The following is a 22,330-nucleotide window of genomic DNA, read 5'->3' on the forward strand; positions in this document are numbered from 1 at the left end:
ATGGAGCACAACTCAAAATGAAGAGAAACAGCTGTAAACACCCATTAATAATCAGAACATGGAACGTACAAAGTATGAATCTAGGAAAATTGGAAATTGTCAAGAATGAAATGGAATGTATAAACATCAATATCCTAGGCATTAATGAAATGGACTGGTAGTGGCTATTTTGAATCTGACAACCATGTGGTTTACTATACTGGAATGACAAATTGAAGAGGAATGACATCACAGTAGTCATCAAAAAGAACATATCAAGTGCAGTCATAAGGTACCAATGCTATCTGTGATAGGATAATATCCATCTGCCTACAAGGGAGACCAGTTAATACCACTATTTTTCGAATTTATGCACCAACCACTAAAGCAAGTGATGATGAAACTGAAGAATTCTACTTGCTTCTTCAGTCTGAAATTAATCAAACATGCTATCAACATGTATTGATTATTGGAGTGCAAAAGTTGGAAACAAAGAAGAAGGATCAGTAGCTAGAAAATATGGCCTTGGTGATAGCAATAATGCTGGAGATCGCAAGATAGAATTTTGTAAGACCAGTGACTCCTTCATTGCAAATACCTTTTTAAACATCATAAAAGATGACTATACACATGGACCTCACAAAATGTAATACACAGAGATCAAACTGACTACATCTATGGAAAGACACAGTGGAAAATCTCCATATCATCAGCCAAAACAAGGCCAGGGACAAACTGCGGGGCAAGCCATCAGTTGCTCATATGCAAATTCAGGCTGAAGCTGAATAAATGAAAATAAGTCCATGAGAGCCAAAGCATAACCTTGAATATATCCCACCTGAATTTAGAGATCATCTGAAGAACAGATTTGAAGCAGTAGACACTACAGACTGAAGAACAGCAGAGTTGTGGGATGACATCAAGAACATCACACAGGAAGAAAGCAAAAGGTCATTAAGAAGACAAGAAAGAAGAAAAAGATCAAGATGGATGTCAGAAGAGACTCTGAAACTTGCTTTCCAGCGTAGAGATGCTAAAGGAAATGGAAGAAGTGAGGTGGTACAAGAGCTGAACAGAAAATTTCAAAGGTCAACTCGAGAAGACAAAATCAAATATTATAACAAAATGTTCAAAGAGTTTAACCTGGAGTTAGGAAACCAAAAGGGAAGAACACACTCAGCATTTCTCAAACTGAGGAAACTGAAGAAAAAAATTTCAAACCTCAGCTTGTGGTATTGAATGATTCTATGGGCAAAATACTGAATGATGAAGCAAGCATCAAAAGAAAATGGAAGGAATACACAGAGTCACTGTACCAAAAAGAAATGGTCTGTGTTCAACCATTTCAAGAGGTTGCATATGATCAAGATTCAGTGATACTGAAGGAAGAAGTCCAAGCTGCATTGAAATCACTGACAAAGAACAAGACACTGGGAACTGATGGAATACAAATTGAAATCTTTCAACAAAGTGATACGGCACTTGCACTCACTCATCTTTGCCAAGAAATTTGGAAGATGAAAACTACCTGGCCAACTGACTGGAGAAGGGCTATATTTGTACACATTCCAAAGAGAGGTGACCCAATGGAATGCAGAAATCATTGGACAATATCATTGATACCCCATGCGAGTAGAGTTTTACTAAGGTCGTACATAAACAGCTGAAACCATACATTGACAAAGAACTTCCAGAAATTCAAGTTGGTTTCAGAAGAGAACGTGGCATGAGGAATATCACTGCTGACATTAGATGTATCTTGGCTGAAAGCAGAAAATACCAGACAGATGCTTACTTGGCTCTTTATTGACTATGCAAAGTCTTTTGATTGTGTGGATCATGTCAAGATGTGGATAACATTGTGAAGCATGAGTATTCCAGAACACTGAATTGTGCTCATGAGGAACCTGTATATAGACCAAGAGATAGTTGTTCAAACAGAAGGGGACACCGAGTGGTTTAAAATTAGGAAAGGTGTGCAACAGAGTTGTATGCTTTCACCATACTTGTTCAATCTGTATGCTGAGCAAATAATCCGAGAAGCTGAGTTTTGTGAAGAAATATATGGTCTCAGGATTGGAGGAAGGCTCATTAACAATCTGTGATGTGCATATGATTTAACCTTGCTTGCTGAAAGTGAAGAGGACTTAAAATAATGAAATGTTTTTCTAAAATGAAGATCAAAGACCACAGACTTCAATATGGATTGCACCTCAATATAAAGAAAACAAAAGTCCTCACCACTGGACCAATCAATAACATTTATATAAACTGAGAAAAGATTGTAGTTGTCAATGACTTCATTTTGCTTGGATCAATCATCAACACTCATGAAAGCAGCAGTCAAGAAATCAAACGACACATTACAGGAACAGAGAACCCTAGCACCATCAAGAGAGAAGAGCATGAGTGGAATATGGGACTCTATCCAGAGAAGTAGTGACACCAGAGATTGATCAAAATATTTCACCAAAAGAATAAAAACAGGACCCACAGACTGGGAAAAAAAATTAGCAATGACATATCAGACAAGTGATCGCTCTCTAAAATGTGTAGAACACTTCAACACCTCAACAAGAAGACAGATAATCCAATTATAAGGTGGGCAGAGGACATGAACAGACATTTCGCTAGAGGAGACATCCAAGTGACCAACAAATATATGAAGAAATGCTCAAGATCATTAGGCATTAGAGAGATGCAATTCAAAGTAACAATGACATATCATCTTGTTGTTGTTAAGTGCTGTCAAGTCAGTTTCAGTTCATACCTACCCTGTATAGGGTTTCCAAGGAGCAACTAGTATGTTTGAAACCCAGCATTAATAGCAAACTTCACAAAACCAACAACAAAACAACAGAAAGCAACCAATATAGCATGTGGAGAGACTGGGACTCTTCTACACTGTTAATGGGACTGTAAAATGATGTGGAAATTGGTATGGCATTTTTTTAAAAACTTGGAAATAGAAATACCACATGACTCAGCAATTCCTCTACATGGTATATGGTGGGGGTGATGTGCCGTGGAGTTGGTTCCAACTCATAGCGACCCTGTATAGGGTTTCCTAGGCTATAAATCTTTACCGACACAGAACATCTCATCTCTCTCACTCAGAACAGCTGGTAGTTTTGAACTGCTGACCTTGACATTAGCAGCCCACAGGAAATGAGAATCATGACACAAATAGATATATGCACACCCATGTTTATTGCAACACTATTCACTATAACAAACAGGTGAAGACAGCCTAAATGCCTATCAATAGAAGAATGGTTAAACAAACTTTGGTACACAGTTTGGTACACAGTGGGATACTACAAAATGTCGAAGAATAATGATAAATCTTCAAAATACCTCATTAACATGGAGGAACCTGGAGAGCTTTATGCTGAGTGACATTAGTCAGCCACAAAATGTCATATTGTATGAGACCACTTTTGTAAGATTTCCTTGCTAAAAGAAACATTCTACGATGGTTACTAGGGGTTGGAGGGAAGGGGAAATTATTCATTGGCTAGAGGGTTAACACGTTAACTTGGATGACGGGGGAAGGCAATAACAAGAGGGAGGTTGGCACAGGAAAGATGAAGGTAGTGGAAGACCCAGAGAGGAGTGCAAGAGTTAAGTTGAATAGAGGTAAATACTGTTAACTGATGGTACATGGAAGGGATTGCAATCATTGTAATGAAGCAAAGCATAAGATTTGTTGAATGTGGGATTGAGGCTTTATTCTGCAGACCTTCATTCAAATCAAAATAAATGTAAAAAAAAAAAAAAAAAGAAAGAAAGAAAAAGAAATAAGCAAAGGTTACCCCAACAAGTGACTGGCTCTATGTTTCTTTATTATTCCAGAACAAAGGACCTCCCAGAACCTTCCAAAAGAGAAAAAAGGTTATAGTTGGCTTTGTTCCATTGAACTTAGAAAATTATTGGCTGTTAATTTTTCTCTTTGAGATAAATTTTGACTCTGCAGTACCTTTTGACTTTTCATAGACCTAATGACTGAGTTTTGGCCCATTTTTAAAAAAGAGACTTTACAGCAGGGTTTGACAAATGGGTAGTGCCAAGCCCCTGCTGTTTTTCCTGGCCTGCAGAGTTACAAAAATGTTTACTTGGTTGCTAACATTTAAAAGTCAAACGAGTTCATATGGAATCCAGATTTTTAGCTTCTCTTGAAAAACTGGAAGGTCTGCAGTGCTGAGTCCACATTCCCTTGGCAGCAGTTAATGAGCTGGCATCAGCCTCTCTGTGTGAAAGGGACATGTGTGTCTTCCAGCTCTTCACAGACCCATCAATCTATCTTCAACCTGAAACATCTCGTCACTTGTCCACTCATTTCTGTCGTAAGCAAGTCTCCTTGGGCATAAGTAGGTACCAAGGTGGGGAGATAACTTTGGGGGAGCAAGCTTGAAATGTATGAGAGCTTAATCCATGTGGTATAAGGTACAGAACTATTGGCACTTACAACAGGTTAGATTCTGTATAGCTTTCCATAGGTTCACTGTAACACCATCCAAGTTGTCCCTCACACTGTCCATTGGTGGTGGGAAGAGTTGATGGGTGAACGAACTCTGGATCCAGATTGCAAAAACTGCATTCTGCCATTTACTAGCTTTATGGAGGTGAGCAAATTCCCAACACTGTGAAACTGTCTCCTCACCTTTAAAAGTAAGAACAGTAGTTCCTACTTATAACCCGTTGTGCAGATTAATTTGATAAATATTTGAAAAGTACAGTGACAATGTCTGCCACTTTGTACTATAGAGTGCTGTTAGCTATTATTAGTCTGTTATTGTTGTCATTATCCAGATTTGTGAATGTGAACCATTTCAAGCCATTTATTTTGTAACCTTAAATTCCATAGATGGGGCACCTTTGTTGTCTTTTGTGGACGTGGTCAGGATGACGAAAAATATGAATGGCTCACTGTGCATGTTCCCAGATGAGGTCAATTAAGGGGACACTCTGTCTTAATGTTTCAGCTTCATGCTGCAAACAAGTGTCCTTCACATGGCCTATTTGGTTTTCTGCATTTTTTTTGTTTTTTTCTTGGTGAATTTGTTTTTTAAAATGCACCCAAGCATAGTGATGAAGTGCTGTCAAACTGTTGTGATTTAACTATAGTTTTGTCCCTACTTCTTGCTCCTATGTGCAAGAAGGTCATGATGTGCCTTTTGGAGACAACATATGACTTAGATAAGCTTCATTCAAGCAGGAGTTACAGTGCTGTTTGTTGGCCATGAGTGCAGTGTTCATGAGTCAACAACATGTATTAAACAAGGAGTATTTACATTTGTAAACAAGGTTACGCATTAATAGGATAATTAAAATGCTATGTCAGAGGCTCCCAGGAACCTATTCCACATTTCACCTGGAGTAATGACTTCGTATTTACTATTCAGTGTTCAAGGTGATTTCATAGAATGTAACTACTATGAATGAAGAAGTTGGTAGAAATTCTTCAATTTTCTCGTTAGTGGCATTAGAGAAAAAGACTGAAACTGTCAAAGACTTCATTTTGCTCAAATCAACCATCAACACTTATGGAAGCAGCAGTCAAAAAACCAAATGATGTATTGCATTAGGAAAATCTGCTGCCCAAAACTTCTTTAAAGTGTTTAAGAGCAAAGGTGTCATTTTGAGGACTAAGGTGCACCTGATCTAAGCCATGGTATTTTCAATAACCTCATATGTATGTGAAAGTTGGACCATAAATAAAGAAGACCTTAGAAGAATTAATGCATTTGAGTTATGGTATTGGAGAAGAATATTAAAAGTGCCAAGGACTGCCAAGTGAACAAACAGATCTGTGTTAGAAAAAGTACAGTCAGAGTGCTCCTTGGAGGACAGGATGGCCAGAATTCATTTCTCGTACTTCGGACATATTGTCAGGAGGGACCAGTCCCTGAAGAAGGACATTATGCTTTGCAAAGTGGAGGGTTAGTGAAACAGAGAAAGAGCCCCCAACAAGATGGATTGGCACAGTGGCAGCAGTAATGGACTCAAGCGAAGCAATCATTGTGAGGTTGATGCAGAGTTGCGCAGTGTTTTGTTCTATTGTGCATAAGGTCACTATGAGTTGGGACCAACTCGATGGCACTTAGCAACAGCAACACCATGAATGAAAAGAATAAATTATGTTTTGATTTAACTATAGCTTTGTCCACATTTTAAAGTATCTTAAGATATTTTCATAGTTGGAAGAGCTTTGGACCAAGAGAGAAACCCTTCCTAGCTTCTAGACCCAGCTCTGTCCCATCCAACCATATGGTCTGCACAGCACTTCTTTAGGCCACTCTTTCCTCTTTGGTACAGTGAAGAAGTTAAATGCACCCTCCAGCCCCACTCAGGACCCTGCAATAAACCTGTTTTCCTAGTTGGGCAGCTCGGAGTTCAGCAGAGTCTGCAGACAGCATGAAAAGCCTTGGTTAGAATTTTCACTGTTAAGACCTCAAGGCAGACTCTTTGGGGGATTTAAAATTCAAACATATTCAACTCATTCAGTCAAGATAAAAATAAAACCGACTTGATACTTTGAAATACACTGTGGAATTACTGGTTTAAAATAAGAAACATTACAATTTCACTGAGATTGGAAGAAATCCTAAATGATTTAAGAATCTTCCTCAAATATTCAAAGGATTGACTTTGAATAAATAAATATATAAAATTGTTGTTGTTAAGTGCCATCAAGTCAGTTTCTACTCATAGTGACCCTGTATCGGGTTTCCAAGGAGCAGCTGGTGAATTTGAACCACCGACATTGTGGTTTAAATTACGGTGGAGTGCTTAGCCAACAACGGACAATGGAAAATAGAGAATAACATTTTAATTCAAGTGCTTCTCTCTGAACTTTATGCTGTTTTATGATAAAGAATTGGCTACATACTTCATGGATTTTATATGCAAGTAGAAAAGGAAAGAGAACTTTTAGATGGGATTTTTAAAGCAGACAGAATTAGAGTCATTAAACTGACAGCACAGGTAATTTGCCTTCATTACCACCCGTATCTGAAATCAATGTCACCATACAATTTCCCTCAGTGTTGTTGATTAAGTAGCATGACATATAAAATGTAGGCATGAAATAATCACTTATAATATAGAAAGCAAGAAGGTGCCACTTACCCAAAGGAGACTCAATCACAGTGAGATTAACAGCTGCAGACACATGAACATGCAAATCCTTCGCGTTTGCCACGCAAGTCAAAGTTCCATTGCCTTGTGGCGTGATAGAGAGAATGCTCACTGCATTTTGAGGGTCCTCAGGCTCCAGGAAAGAGTCATAGCTGGAATGGCTTACAGGAACACCAATATCCCAGGTAATATCTGGGAGAGGCGCCCAGCCCCGTGCACGACAAGTAACATTACAGGGCTCACTAACAGTGACCACAAGATCACCACTGGGAATGAACAGCTCTCCCATAACTAAAGAAGAAAAAAGAGAAACATCCTGAATAAATAACAATAGTCCTCACTTCCAGGAGGTTTTTGTGTTATTTTTTTGTTTTCCATTTTTGCTTCAAATCGTATTTCACGAGAGACATCTCCCTAAGATGAAAGTGACTGGAACTGGAAACCCTTAACAAGATTTTACTGGTGTCTTTATTTATACTAGCTGCTCCTTGGAAACACTATACAGAGTGGCTATGAGTTGGAACTGATTCAACAGCACTTGACAATAACAGATTCCCTAGAGAAGGTGAGGGTTGTTGTTGTTGTTGTTAGGTGTCATCGAGTCGATACCTATGCACAGCTACCTTATGCACAGCAGAACGAAACACTGCCTGATCCCGGGCCAGCCTCACTATTGTTGCCATGCTTAAGTCCATCGATGCAGCCACTTGGACAATCCATCTTGTTGGTGTTCTTCCTCTTTTTCTCTGACCCTCCACCTTACCAAACATGATATCCTTCTCCAGCGACTGGTCCCTCCTGACAATATGTCCAAAGTATGAGAGACGAAGTTTGGCCATCTTGGCCTCCAAAGAGCACTTCTTCCAAAACAGATCTATAGGTTCTTTTGGCAGCCCATGGTACTTTCAGTATTCTCCTCCAACACCATAACTCAAATTCATCAATTCTTCTATGGTCTTCCTTATTCACTGTCCAGCTTTTACATGCATATGAGGTTACTGAAAATACCATGGCTTAGGTCAGGCGCACCTTTAGTCTTCAAGCTGACATCTTTGCTCTTCAACACTTTAAAAAGGTTTTGTGGAGCAGATTTGCCTAAGGCAATATGTAGTTTGATTTCTTGACTGATGCTTCCATGAGTGTTGATAGTTGATCCAAAAAGAATGAAGTCCTTGACAACGTCAATCTTTTCTCCTTTGATAAGAATGTTGTTTATTGGTCCACTGATGAGGATTTTTGTTTTCTTTACATTGAGATGTAATCCATACCTAAGGCTATGCTCTTTGATCTTCATCAGTTTTAAGTCCTCTTCAATTTCAGCAAGCAAGGTTGTATCATCTGCATATTGCAGGTTGTTAATGAATCTTCCTCCAATCCTGATGCCATGCTTTTCGTCATATAACCCAGCTTCTCAGATTATTTGCTCAGGATACAGGTTGAATAAGTATGGTGAAAGAATACAACCTTGTTGCACACCTTTCTTAATTTTAAACCATTCAGTGTTCCCATGTTCAGAAAATATATAATTACAGATAAAATAAAAGAGTAAAAATCAGGAGTTGGGGGAATAAGTGTTATGTGAAAGAGAACACAGATGCGTATGCCATTGGGACTACACAGTCATTGAAGCAGAGTTGCAAATGTTCTCAGTCCAACCCTTCGGTTCTTTTCAATGTCAAGAAAATTAATTCCAGAACTTCACGGGAAACAAATGTTTCCTTGCCATTTGGTTAAATCAGTTGTCACGAAGTCAACTCTGACTTCTAGTGACCCCATATATATCAGAGGAGAGCTATACTCTGTAGGGTCTTCCATGGTTGGTCTTCCATAGGTAGATCGCCAGGACTATCTTCAGACGGACATCTTGGTGGACTTGAACCTTCAGCCTTCTGGTGTGCAGGAGAGCAAATTAACAAACAGTCTGTACCATACCACATAGGAGCATTTTGTCAATCTGCCTCTTTACCTTTCTAGGAATCTATTGACACGTCTTTTTTTTTTTTTTTAACATAACTTCCTACAGTGGTATCTTAAAAAAAAATTTTTTTTTCTAGTTACAAAATCACAGAATTACAGACACAACTAAGCCAATTATATCTAACTCAGATAAACTCTTTGAAAGTTTTTATAAAGGACTCACTTATACATTTCAGCATTCACACTGTAAATTTTTTTTTTTTTTTAAGTGTCATCGAGTCATTTCCAACCCATAGTGACCCTATATAGGATTTCAAAGGAGCAACTGGTGAGCTTGAACCGTCGATCTTGTAGTTCAGCGCATTAATCCACAATGCCACATCTGGACTCCACACTGTAAATAGACCATCTTAAAAGAACCCTTGTTTGTGGCCAGAAATCCTAAAATAGCCTGAAGGTTGGACCCAGTAAAGACACAGCCATAGAGAAATATACACTGAAATGTTTTTAAACTTCTTGGTGCATAGTATAATGGAAAGAACACTGAATGAAAAATCAAATAATCTTTCAGTCATTGCTCTGCCACAAAATTGCCATTACTTTGGGCAAGTCATTACATCTTTCTTTCTCTCAATTTTCCTCCTATTTAGTGACATAACCAATTAAATCAATGATATAAAATATTACCTGGTATAGTGCTGTAGGATAAGCACTGGATTGCTAACCGCAAGATCAGTGGTTTAAAACCTCCAGTCACTCCTTGGAAACTTATGTAGGGTCACTGTGAATCTGAACCTACTCAATAGCGCTTAGCAACAACAAAACATTACAGCTTATGGTTGTCTTTATACTCTTAAACATCTCTGAGGACCCCAAAGACCTTTTGTTTATATGGGTTATATACATCAGTATGTATCATATTTAAAATTAAAACTAAGAATTTCAAATATTTGCCTATTTGAAAATTGCAAGAATAACCTCACTACATGTTAACACAGATAACATGTTTTTACGAAAAACAATGATCACTGTAAAACAAAAAAGCATCATTGTTTTACAATTACATAAATCCCTTTCATATCTGGCTGGATTATCGTACCTTTGTTCAATCTGTTGCGATATATTCTTTTGTTTGAAGTATATAAAGAAAATCTGACTTCCAGATGTATGTGATTGAAATCCAAATCCCACTAAACCAACTGCTGTCTAGTTGAGTCTGACTCATACAGACCCTATAGGACAGAATAAAACTGCTCTGTGAGGTTTTTGAGAATGTAAATCTTTATGGAAGCAGACAGCCTTATTTGGTGGGTTTAAACCACTAACCTTGAGGTTATCAGTCCAATGCTTTACTCGCTGAATCACCAGAACTCCTGTAATTGGAACAGTGTGGAGTGTTTAATAACCTTTCGGGTAATCATGGATATTCTTCTTTGTCTAAAACTGGACAAGTGGTGATTTCTTAAACGTTAGTTACACCATGGGATCTGAAACTTGGCCAAGAACTTTAATATTCTGTTACATTAAAATTCACTGTTCTATCTGATAGTGTGAGTGGTTGTCTTACAAGTGTATGGTTTTGTATCATTATACATCAGTTATTTGAAAAATGATTGAGTTCACTGAGTTATTGTAGTGATTCAAATCCACCAGTGGCTCCAAGGGAGAAAGATGGAGGTTAGACAACTTATAAAAAGTTCCAATAAAGTTCTATAGTCTCAGAAACCCTATATAGGGTCACTATGATTTGGAATCAATTCTATGGCAGTGGGTGAGTTCTCAATGTCGAGTAGAAAACTCTGTGCAGTTGTGATAATGGGAATTGAAAAGACAACTCATGTCTTGGTTTTATTAGAAAAACAGCTTCAGTATTGCAGACTACCCTGAAAGGGTTTGGAAGACAGTGAACAGTTGTTGTCAAGCCTGTCCTGATTCATGGTACCTCCATGTGTGTCAGAGTAGAACTGCACTCCATAGGATTTCAATGGCTGATTTTTAGGAAGTAGATTTCCAGATCTTTCTTCTGAGGTGTCTCTGGGTAGACTCAAACCACCAACATTTTGATTAATAGCAGAGCCAGATCATGTTAACTGTTTGCACTGAGAACTCCACATTGAACTATATCATCTCTAGAACCTTTTCTTATTCTTAAGTTAGTTTTCCAATTTTTCTTTTTCAGAATATTGGAATAAGGAAACAAAGCCCTTGGCTAATTCAAGGACTACTGTAAATGCAACAACAAGTGGGGAAAGGATTTGCCCCTTAAGACTAAAGGGTTTTGTGTTTGTTTTTAATCTTATTTTGATTTGTTTTGTCTGTCTGTCTGTCTATTTTGTTTTGTTTGATGCAGAGGTTTAAAACAGAAACTGAGAAGAATGGTATTGCTGCAGTTAATAGAAGATCCTGAACTGAAGTTCTTGTGACCCTCAAAGCACAATACGTCTACAGTTTGGTGTGTGATTAATTGGTGGATTGGACAGTAAATGGACAAAATGAAGCAGTTTGAATCATTTCCTTTTTCTTTGTGCAACTGGGATTCACCTTTGTCATGTTTGCTTTCACAAAGGTGATCAGGTGCATTTAGTCTTCACTGTTGTATATACTTTATGCAAAGGTGATAACTAGAACTTTCATGTACATTTTAGATGATTCGACTTAGTGTTACATAAGCTCTCTTGATTTTCTCTGTTGATACTTTGGGAGAAGAAGTTATTCTTACATAATTCTGAAATAAATTGGGTGTTTTCTCTTTTTTCAAGATTTATTTAGCCTTGAGGAAGTTCCCATTGTCCAGATAGCATTTGTTCCACTGACCACAAAAGGTTGTTTGGACCAATGGAGCCAGGATAAATTGGTCAGAGTTCTATGCTGACTGTATGAGTTTATTCTGTGTGACCTTGGAGAAGTCTTTTACTTCTCTGAACGCTTGTTCTTCCATCTGAACTAAAAAATGGTGGTAGTGGTGGCTGTGTGCCACTGACTTGGCTTCAATTCCTAGTGACTCTATATAGGGTTTCTGAAGCTGTACATCTTTCTCCTGAGGGGCAACTGGTAGATCTGAACGACTGACCTTGAGGTGAGTAGCCCAGCTAGTAATCTACCAGGTATCCTTAAAAGCTGTAATAATCACCATTAGATAAAAAGGCATGTTGTTTGCTCTTATTGTTACTATGTGCCACCAAGTTAGTTCCAACTCATAGCAACAGCATGAAATACTGCCCAGTGCTGCCCCATCCTCACAGTTATTATTATCTTTGAGACCATGTTGCAGCCACTGTCTCAGCTCATCTCACTGGGGTCTTCCTCTAACCCTCTTACTTTACCAAGCATGATGTCCTTCTCCAGGGAACATGTCCATCCTGATAACATGTCCAAAATACATGAGACATAATCTCGCCACCCGCACTTCTAAGGTGCATTCTGGTTGTACTTTCTCTAAGATAGATTGGTTCCATCTTCATTCCATGCTATATTCTGTGTTCTTCATCACTGTCATAACTCAAATGCCTCAATTCTTCTCAGGTCTTTCTTATTCACTATCCAACTTTTACATGCATATGAGGTGATTGAAAATACCATTGCTTGGATGAGACACACCTTAGTATTCAAAGTGACATCTTTGCTTTTTCACACTCTAAAGAGGTTTTTTGGTTTTTTTTACAGCAGATTTCTCTGATTTATGGCTTTGTGTTAAAATTCTATAAAACCACATGGATTAACAAATTTGATATGCTATAGGTTCCATTGGACTATGAACCACAAGATGGACAGTTTAAGCCAATGAATTACTTCGCAGGAGAAAGACAGTTGTTTCTGTTCCCACAAAGATTTAAAGCCTCAGAAACCCTATAAAGGGTCTCTCTATAAGTCAAAACGGACTCAATAGCACTTAACAAAAAACAGGGTAGCAATAATGAGCCATGCCTAGGAACCTGTGTTTTCTTGATCCAGGCATGATCTCGCCACTCTTCCTTCCCCATTTAACTGAATAATCTACAATGCTACAAAACAAATCTCTAATGGTACCTTATCTTGGGAGTTTCTCATGAAGGCTTTCCTGAGTCTCTCATCTCCCTTCCCATTTTGGACTTGAGCTTATCTTCCTGCCATTGCACTTGCTGGCACCTGCATTGCACCATGATTATTTGTGTACTTGTCTTATCTGCTCTCCTTATAGAGATCATGGGGTCAGGGACAGTGTCTTATCATATTCAACGTTTTAAAAAATGTGTGCCAGTGTAGACCTGTGCTCCATAAGGTCTTCAATGGGCAGCCTTTCCATTAGCAGCTGGCCACATCAACCATTGCCCTACCCAGGGACTCCATTCATCTTTAATGAATAGAGTTAGACCTTCAAGGCCTAACACAATGGTAGAGTTGTACTGGGGACATAATAAATAACAGTGAGTAAACTATAAGCTCTGGTAGCATAGTGGTCTATGAATCGGACTACAAACCGCAAGATCAGCAGTTCAAAACTACCAGCTGTTCCGTGGGAGAAAGATGAGGCTTTCTGCTCCCGTAAAGATTTGCAGCCTTGGAAACCTAGTACAGGGTCACTATGAGTCAGAAACGACTCCACAGCACATAACAACAACAACAACAACAACTATATAGTAGTTTAGGAACCAGATGCTATTTATTCTAAATAAAGGCTTTACATAGACCTACTCACTTGTTCCCACAATAACCCTATCATAAGGAAAGTAGGGTGCAAAGCCATTACATAATCTGACCAAGATCACCTACTCAAAAAAAAAAAAAAAACCCACTACCATCAAGTCAATTCTAGCTCATAATGAGCCTATAACATGAAGTAGAATTGCCCCATAGGAGTCCTGGTGTGGCATTGTAAGCTAATGTACTGGGCTGCAAAGTCGGTTTGAACTACAAGGTCACCCGTTCAAGCTCACCAGCTGCTCACCGGAAACCCTATTATGGAAGCAGACTGCCTCATCTTTCTCCTATACAGTAGATGGAAAATTCAGACTACCAGTGTTTATCCCACTGCACCACCAGGGCTCCTAAGATTGCATAGTTGCTGTTGTTAAGTACCGTCGAGTCGGTTCTGACACAGCAACCTGTGTAGGGTTTCTAATGAGCGTCTGATGAGTTTGAACCACTGGCCTTGTGGTTCAAACCAACCTTGAGATCAAGGGTTTATCCTACAGAGCTATATCAGGACTCATAGTTAGAAAGTAATAAAGCTGAAACTTGACCCTGGGCAGTCCAGCTCGTGAGTCTGCCCTCTTAACCACTACACTATACAGATCCTCCAACTTATTCTGCAATAAACTAAATCAGATAAATTTTTGGAGTCTTCAAGCCTTCCTCATTATATTCTCATAGTAAAACGGGGTCATCTGGAGCCTATTGTGTTAGGTCAGAGGGCTTGGGGGACTTTAGAAGTTTGTGTAAATTTTAATGACATATATCATCTGCCCTTCAGTTGGTGATGGGCTAAGAATTTTGCTGCCTTGAGTAATGCTTACTATTCTGTGATTTCCTCCCCTCCTCTTCCTCCAGATGCCCTGTCATTGAGGATACATGTGCATACAATACTTACCTTGGACTGAAAGGAAGGCAGAGGCATCCCGGTCACTGTTCTGAAGGCTGCATCTGATGTGTCCTGCATCGCTGGGTTGCACATCATGGATGATCATCTCAGATACAAAGTTACCATCCACTTCGTAACTGGCAGAAGTGAAGCGTTTGTTTGTAATGATGGGCTCCTTGGGTGTGAGACTCAGAACCACTATACCATTCAAAGCCCACATAATGAGCAACCAGCCCTGTGACACGGTGCAATTGAAGTGGGCCTCTGAACCCTCCAGTACTGTTGCATTCTTGGGACCTTCTAGGATTTGATAGCTGGATCCAAAAGCTAGAAGACACCAATGTTTTAAGGCATTAAGTGAATCAATCTATATAAATCAACTGTACAGCTCAACCTTTGGTATTGACCAGTTGGGACACTCTGCAGTTCAACCCAATGACTCAGACTCCATGTCTTCCTGGACCAACACCAGGTTTCCCACCAGTAAATCAGGAGCTTCTAGTGGATATCTGACCTCTGTCACATCATTCTTTCAATTCCACTGTGACTTCTCACCCTCAGACTTATGGGCTGCTATGACACTGGAAGCATATCTCAGATACCAACAGGGTTACTATGGTGGACAGGTGTCAACAGAGCTTCCAGGCTAAGAGAAACTAGGAAGAACATCCTGGCAACCTACTTCTGAAAACTAACCAATGAATACCTTATGAAATATATTGTCCAATATATTTTGACCCCTAGATTGAAAGACACTACACAATACTGGCCAACAATGGACTCAACTAAGCCAATGATTACATTGTGTGATTGGAAGTGTGCCCCAAAATAACTACCACCTGCCCCCTTTATTTTCTCAGCTTATATGGTCAAATTGTAAGGCAGTTTCTAAAGGAATCTCATTATAGCCCTAAAGGTTTCTGGGGAAGGTTCAAGCTGATACATGTAAACACTTCACCTGTGTATTCAGAATGCTCATACAGAAGCTATCAACAGAGACAAAGAACTACTGTATAGAACAGGGCCCTGGGCTAGCAGGGATAGGTGGAAGCAACCAGGATCAAGAAGTGAAATCCAGTGTTTCTGACAGACAGTGGTAGTTCCGTGGTAGAATTCTCACCTCTTGGCCAATACACCCATGCTCAACTACCACCTTTGTGTCAGTGGGGGTTTACGTGTAGCTCTGATGCTGAAAAGATTTCAGTGGAGCTTCCAGAGTAAAATAGCCTAAGACAGGTCTGGCAATCCACTTCTGAAAATCGGCCAGTGGAAATCCTATTAATCACAAGAACCAGAATATGGCACCCACACAAGACAGGGGTCAAAGGAAGACAGTAATAATAATAACCCAGGGTCTGGGTTAACATGGTCACTATTCTGTTTTACTTCTGGGCATAATTGAAAAAACCTCTAAACTAAAAAACAACTCAGGTTGGGTCTTCTCTTACCCTTACCCATGGACAAGTCTCATTCATCCAAGGATCTCTTTGATCTGGGATTTATTTAATTTTTTTTTTTAAGTCTGAGAAAGGGAGGTTACTCACGATTCCCCAGGAATCAGCCCCTCCCATGAACTCTGCATTGCACTTTCAGAAGAAGGGGGAAAGTAAAGAAGACAAGTCTAAGTCCAGAGCAACAAGTCCAGGCATGTCCTCATGTTCCAGATTGTAATAACAACTTTCTCCCCCTTACCCTATACAGGGTCAATGGCACACAATCACCACAACTCATTACCCATTGACCCTTCTGACTCAACAATGCTATAGGACAAAGTAGAATTCCTCTGTAGGGTTCCTGAGGCTGTAAATCATTACTGAAGTAGACAGTTTCATCTTTCTCCTACTGAGCAACTAGTGGGTTTGAACCACTACCCTTGCTGTTAGTAGGCCAATGTTTAGCCCACTGTGCTAACAGGACTTCTACTCTTCATTGCAAGAGTACCAAAACCCAACCCAACCTATTGCCATGGAGTTTATTCTAACTCATAACAACCCCACGGGACAGAGTTGAGCTGCCCCCCTGAGGGTTTCCAAAGCTGTAATCTTTATGAAAGCACACTGCCACATCTTTCTCCCAGGGAGCTGCTGGTGGGTTCAAACTGCTGACCTTTTGGCTAGCAACTAAGCGATGTAAACACTTTGTTTCCAGGGTTCCTATAGGAGGATCAACCCGAGCTATAGGACAAAATACTAGGTCTGGGTAGGGTCAATGCAGAAATGGTGAGGCCCAGGCTCCCAGGTAATATAACTCTAACAAAATTACCCACCTGAACTTCTGCTTTATGAGAGGCAGTGAGATTATTTCACCCCTAAACACTACATTACGAAGTCAATATTGAAATGTCCCTCCAGACTGATGTTTGTTTGTTTGAGGAATCATAAAATGTATGTTTGAGGAATCATAAAATGTATGCAGGCCCCATACCTTACTTGGTAGCTCATGTGCCAGCCATTGCTAGGGCTTGAGAGCGAGAGAGGGAAAGAGCTACTCCAAATGGAAATTCTTTACTTTGAGAGACTTTCAGTTCCAACTCGTGGTGACCCTATGGGTTGTCAATAGCTGATATTTCTGAAGTAGATCACCAGGTATTTCCTCCCAAACACTTCTCAATGGATTCAACCCACAAAGTCAAATCCTAAGCACTAAATTCCTTTGACAGTGTTTTATGTACACCCCTCCAGTCCTTATGATTCAAAAGCTGAATTTCTGGTAAGGTGAGGTCCCTCTTGAAACTGCTGCTAGTGTATGCAACCCTGTCCACACAGAACAAATATGAGATCATTGTCAATAAGGCCTTTAATCAAACAGATAATGCCTGCAGCTCAACACCGCCTTTCTCCCTTTGCCCTTCTTTTTTCATTGTACAACAAGGAGAAAATCATGGGTCATGGCATTGAGAGAGATCACCCCTGCCTCCACCCAGTAATGGCATTCAGGTTGTTTCCACATATTAGATGTATTTGATTTTTAACCACATCAACACTCTCCAGTTCCCAGATGCACACTGTCAGCTCTAAGGGTACTGCTCCACCAGGCACCTCCACATAAATGGCTGGCTACGCTTCTACTCACTCCGTCCTAACATCCAGAAATTGAAATCATTCAGATAATAGCATTCTTGGCAGGTCCCATGAGCCCTGGAGGTCCTCCCTAAATTGAGTCTAAGTGAAAGTATCATCCTTCTGTGACTGCCTTTTCTAAGATCCCTGGAGTAACAGCTGATTGGTTCCCTAATATGGGTGACATTGAGTGCCTAAAGCAGCTGAGGCCTGTGTTCTCCCAGTCTGCCTTTCTTCAACTTTCCTTGCTACCTCTTGTAGAAACCTCACTTTTCCTATCACCTAAAATTGTAGTGCTAGAATACGAACCACAAGGTTGAGAGTTCAAACTCACCAGCTGAAATTCAGAATCCTACACAGGCACTTAACAACAATAAGATTTTAAATGAATTAAAGAAAAAAATAAAGAAAAGAAAAACTGTTGCCGTTTAAATTGACTCTAATTCCTGGTGACCCTATGTATGTCAGAGTAGGACAGTACTCCATATAGTTCTCAATGGCTAGTGTTCCAGACGTAAATTGTCAGACCTTTCTTCAGAGGTGCCTGAAGAATCACCCTAAGTTAACTCTAGCCTTCAACCTTTTGTTTAGCCATTTGCACCACCCAGAGACTCCGTATTATGAATAGATAAACTGAACATGACAACTTAAGAGAGGAGAACTGTAAATAAAGTTGGAGAAAAGGGAGATTGAGGAAAAGAACTGCTTTGGTGTTACAGCTTGTGAAGCGGAAATGGAGTAACATATTGGATGTTGGAACTATCAGAAGGAAACAGAGAAGGGGCAGGTCTGAGAGGCCTGCCAAGTCCTGCTGACGGTGGCAGAAGCTGACAGAATCCCACCACCATTCAGACCTGTCCTCCATCTGACTGAGGACCCATCCCCACATCCCACCTTCACATTCCACTTTGGTTAAAATGTTTCAACCATTTAAATAATCATTAGTATTACTGTCTCTTATGAGTCTACTTAGCCTCACATCGAGGAGCCCTGGTGGCAAAATGATTAAATGATTGGCTGCTCACCAAAAGATTGGTAGTTAGAACCCAACAGCAGCTCCATGAGACACAGATATTAGCAGTCTGCTTCAAGTAAAGATTGCAGGCTTGGAAACTCTATCAGGCACTTCTCTGTCTATAGGGTGATTATGAGTCAAAATCCACTCAATGGCAATGGGTTTTTAGGCTCACATCAGTTTCTTCTACAGTTCATGTTGGCCCATACTCTGGTTTCCAGTCACTGTCTTTTTAAATTTATCAAGCTAGACATTTACTGGCCACAAGTCCTTTGCATAGGCATGGACTGAGGTAACACAACAAATTTATTACAACTAAACTTCAGTTTCTAGAACAGTTGCTTTCTTGTCAGATTTAGATTAAACTCTCCAAGCTCTCAAACAATCAATGCTTCTTGGAAGCGACTGTCACAATGCTGATTTAGTATTTATTAATTTTTATCAATAGTGCTTGCTCCTATTGCTGGGCTTTGTTAGAACTGGTTCACAAATGGCAGATTGTCTTAGTTGTCTATGAACTACCACAAGTCAATGGCTTTACCAACCAGAAATTTATCTTCTCATAGTTTCTTGCTGTTGGTAGGTGCCCTCAAGTCAGTAATGACTCATAGCGACCGTATTTGCAAAAAAGAACAAAACACTGCCCGGTCTTGCACAAACCTCACAATTGTTACTACACATAAAATACCACAAGTCAATAGCTTTAGCAACCAGAATTTTATTCTCTCACATTTCATTGTTGTTGTTAGGTGCCATGCATTGGGTATTGACTCAGAGCAACACTATATACACAAAAGAATGAAACACTGCCTGGAGTTGCACAAACCACACAGTTATTACTAAGCTTAAACCTGTTGCTGCTACAACTGTGTTAATGCATCCATTTGGGGAGTCTTCCTCTTTTTCTCTGACCCTCGACTTTACCAAGCCTCATATTTTTCTCCAGAGACTGGTCCCTCCTGATAATATGTTCAATGTATGAGCGACAAAATCTGGTCATCCTGGCTTCCAAGAAGCATTCTGGCCATACTTCTTTTAACACAGATCTGTTTGTTCTTTTGGCAGTCCATGGTGCTTTTAATATTCTCCTCCAACACCATAATTCAAATGCATCAATTCTTCTATGGTTTTCCTTTTTAAAAATAAATAAATAAATAAATAAGTTTTTATTGTGAATTATGTGAGTTTACATAGGAGAACACCAGATTTACATTCATCCTATCATATGTTGTTTCATTGCAATGATTACAGTCCCTTCCATGCACCATCAAACAACCAAAGGGTACACCCCACGGGCCTGCCCCCCGGCCCCTATCCTTCCCTGAGTCCAGAGTCCCCAGCCACTCAGTCTGTCCATGTCATCATCTCTGCATCCATTTCTGGTGTCACTGCTTTTCTGGGTAGGATCCTGCTCTCTGCTTTTCTTACTTGATGGTCGCAGGGACCTCCGCTCCTGGACTGCAAAATCAATCACTTCCCTCCTTTGGTTACAAAACATCTACCTTTACATTTCCAACCCTCACAGTCAGTCCTGATAGCAATTATTCACTATTGTACCAAAAGAATCTTATCCTCATTTCCTTTCATCAGCCCCATCCCAACAGATGGGAAATCACTCAGTGGAAATTCTACCTTCCTCTGGAACTAGGCTCCCTCTTGAAAGCTTGTAAGACAGTCACTTCTTGCCTTTGTAGCCTGCCCCTCATTTTGGGTAGCCAATGTCTAAGTTGCCCATTCCTGTCAACCTTGTGTACCTAGGAGGTGGCAATGATCCTTGTAAAGATTTGTTCCATTTTTTGAGCTACTACATCCATAATTACAGGTAAAGTTCATCAAATTGTAGTGGGTACTCTTTTTTTTCTTCTTCTTCTTTCTTCTTCTAGTCGAGTTCTGATCATCCAGCCATTGAAGCCAGGTCAAATGGGTAGTATCTGCCAACCAGATCTCAACCCAGGTTCACGGGAGTCTATTGAATGTGGTCAGATTTAGCTCACAACTTCATTGCTGTTTTTCCCTCACTTCCCCTTATCGGTGATCAAAATGGTCACCAGCCAGACCACATGCCTTCTATGTTCATCATTATTCACTGTCCAAGTTTCACATGCATGAGGTTATTGAAAATATCATAGTTGGGTAGGTAGCACCTTAGTCCTCAAATTGACATCTCTTGAACACTTTAAAGAGGTCTTGTGTAAAAGGTTTGCTTAATGCAATACATCGTTTGACTTTTTGGCTGCTGCAAAATGAAGTCTTTGACAATGTCAATCTTTTCTACATTGGTATAAATGTTGTTTATTGGTCCATTGGTGAGGATTTTGTTTTTTCTTACATTGAGGTGCAATGCATACCGAAGTCAGTGATCTTTGATCTTCATCAATAAATAATTTAAGTCCTCCTCACTTTAAGTAAGCAAACTGGTAACATCTGCATATCACAGATTGTTAATGAGTCTTCCTCCAATCCTGATGCCACATTTTTCTTAATATAACCCGGCCTCTCAAATTATTTGCTCAGCATACAGGTTGAATAAGTATACTGAAAAAATATAACCCTGTCACATACTTTTCCTAATTTTAAACCATTCAGTTTTCCATTATTTTGTTCCAATAACTGCCTATTGTTCTATGTACAGGTTCCTCATGAGCACAATGAAGTGCTCTGGAATACTCATTCTTCCCTATGCTGTTCATAGCTTGCCATGGTCCATACAATCAAAAGCCTTTGCATAGTCAATAAAGCACAGGTAAACATCTTTTTGGTATTCTCTACTTTAAACCAATATCTATCTGTCATCAACAATGATATCCCTTGTGCCACATCATCTTCTGAATTCAGCTTGAACCTCTGGAAGTTCTCTGTCAATGTATGGTTGAAACCGTTTTTGTATTATCTTCAGCAAAATTATACTTGCCTGTGATATTACTGATATTGTCCAATGATTTCTGCATTCCACTGGGTCACATCTCTTTGAAATAGGCACAAATATGGATCTCTTCCAGTCAGTTAGCCAGGTAGATGTCTTCCAAATCTCTTGGCATAGATGGATGCGTGCCTCCAGTGCTGTATCAATTTGTTGAAAGGATTTGTATTCCACCAATTCCCAGTCCCTTGTTCTTACCCATGCTTTCAGTGCACCTTGGACTTCTTCCTTCAGAATCATTGACTCATTATCATAAGCTACCTCTTGAAATGGTTGAATATAGACCCTTTTTTTGAGGAGTGACTCTGTGTATTCCGTCCATCTTTATCTGATGCTTTCCGTATCACTCAATAATGCTATTCCCATAGAATATTCCAATATTGCAAGTTGAGGCTTGTATTCTTTTCCTCAGTGCCCTCAGCTTGAGAAATGCTGAACATTTCTTCCCTTTGGGTTTTCTAACTCCAAATGTTTTCAGATTTCATTATGATATTTAGTGGCGTCCAACAACTGTACTCTGTGACCCGCACTAAGAAATTAAACCCAAATACAGGGATGGGAGATTAGAAAAAAAGGAAGACACAAGACACAAAAATGAAAATAGTAAAGTTGGGACCAGGTAGGGCACAACACTCTGATGGAGATACTGTGACACAGACCTAGTGCCACAAGTTTATTATATACACAAATCAAAAGAAAGTGCTGGGGTCAGGGAAAAGAGTGCAAAAAACATCTGGTGTTAC

At 39.7% G+C, this 22,330-nt stretch overlaps 1 protein-coding gene across 1 annotated transcript in view; it reads right to left on the reverse strand.

Moving 5' to 3' along the window:
• The window catches only part of IGSF5 (immunoglobulin superfamily, member 5), a 61,127-nt gene that overhangs the window by 34,076 nt on the left and 4,721 nt on the right, over nucleotides 1-22,330 (reverse strand). Inside the window, exons 3-4 of the mRNA XM_006870861.1 lie at nucleotides 14,603-14,920; nucleotides 7,111-7,410 (exon numbers count right to left, since the gene is read on the reverse strand). Of these exons, the coding sequence (XP_006870923.1) occupies nucleotides 7,111-7,410; nucleotides 14,603-14,920 (618 nt within the window). The remainder of the gene's footprint in view (nucleotides 1-7,110; nucleotides 7,411-14,602; nucleotides 14,921-22,330) is intronic.

This window comes from Chrysochloris asiatica, unplaced genomic scaffold (genome assembly GCF_000296735.1).
Source record: "Chrysochloris asiatica unplaced genomic scaffold, ChrAsi1.0 scaffold00154, whole genome shotgun sequence".
Classification (NCBI taxonomy): domain Eukaryota; kingdom Metazoa; phylum Chordata; class Mammalia; order Afrosoricida; family Chrysochloridae; genus Chrysochloris; species Chrysochloris asiatica.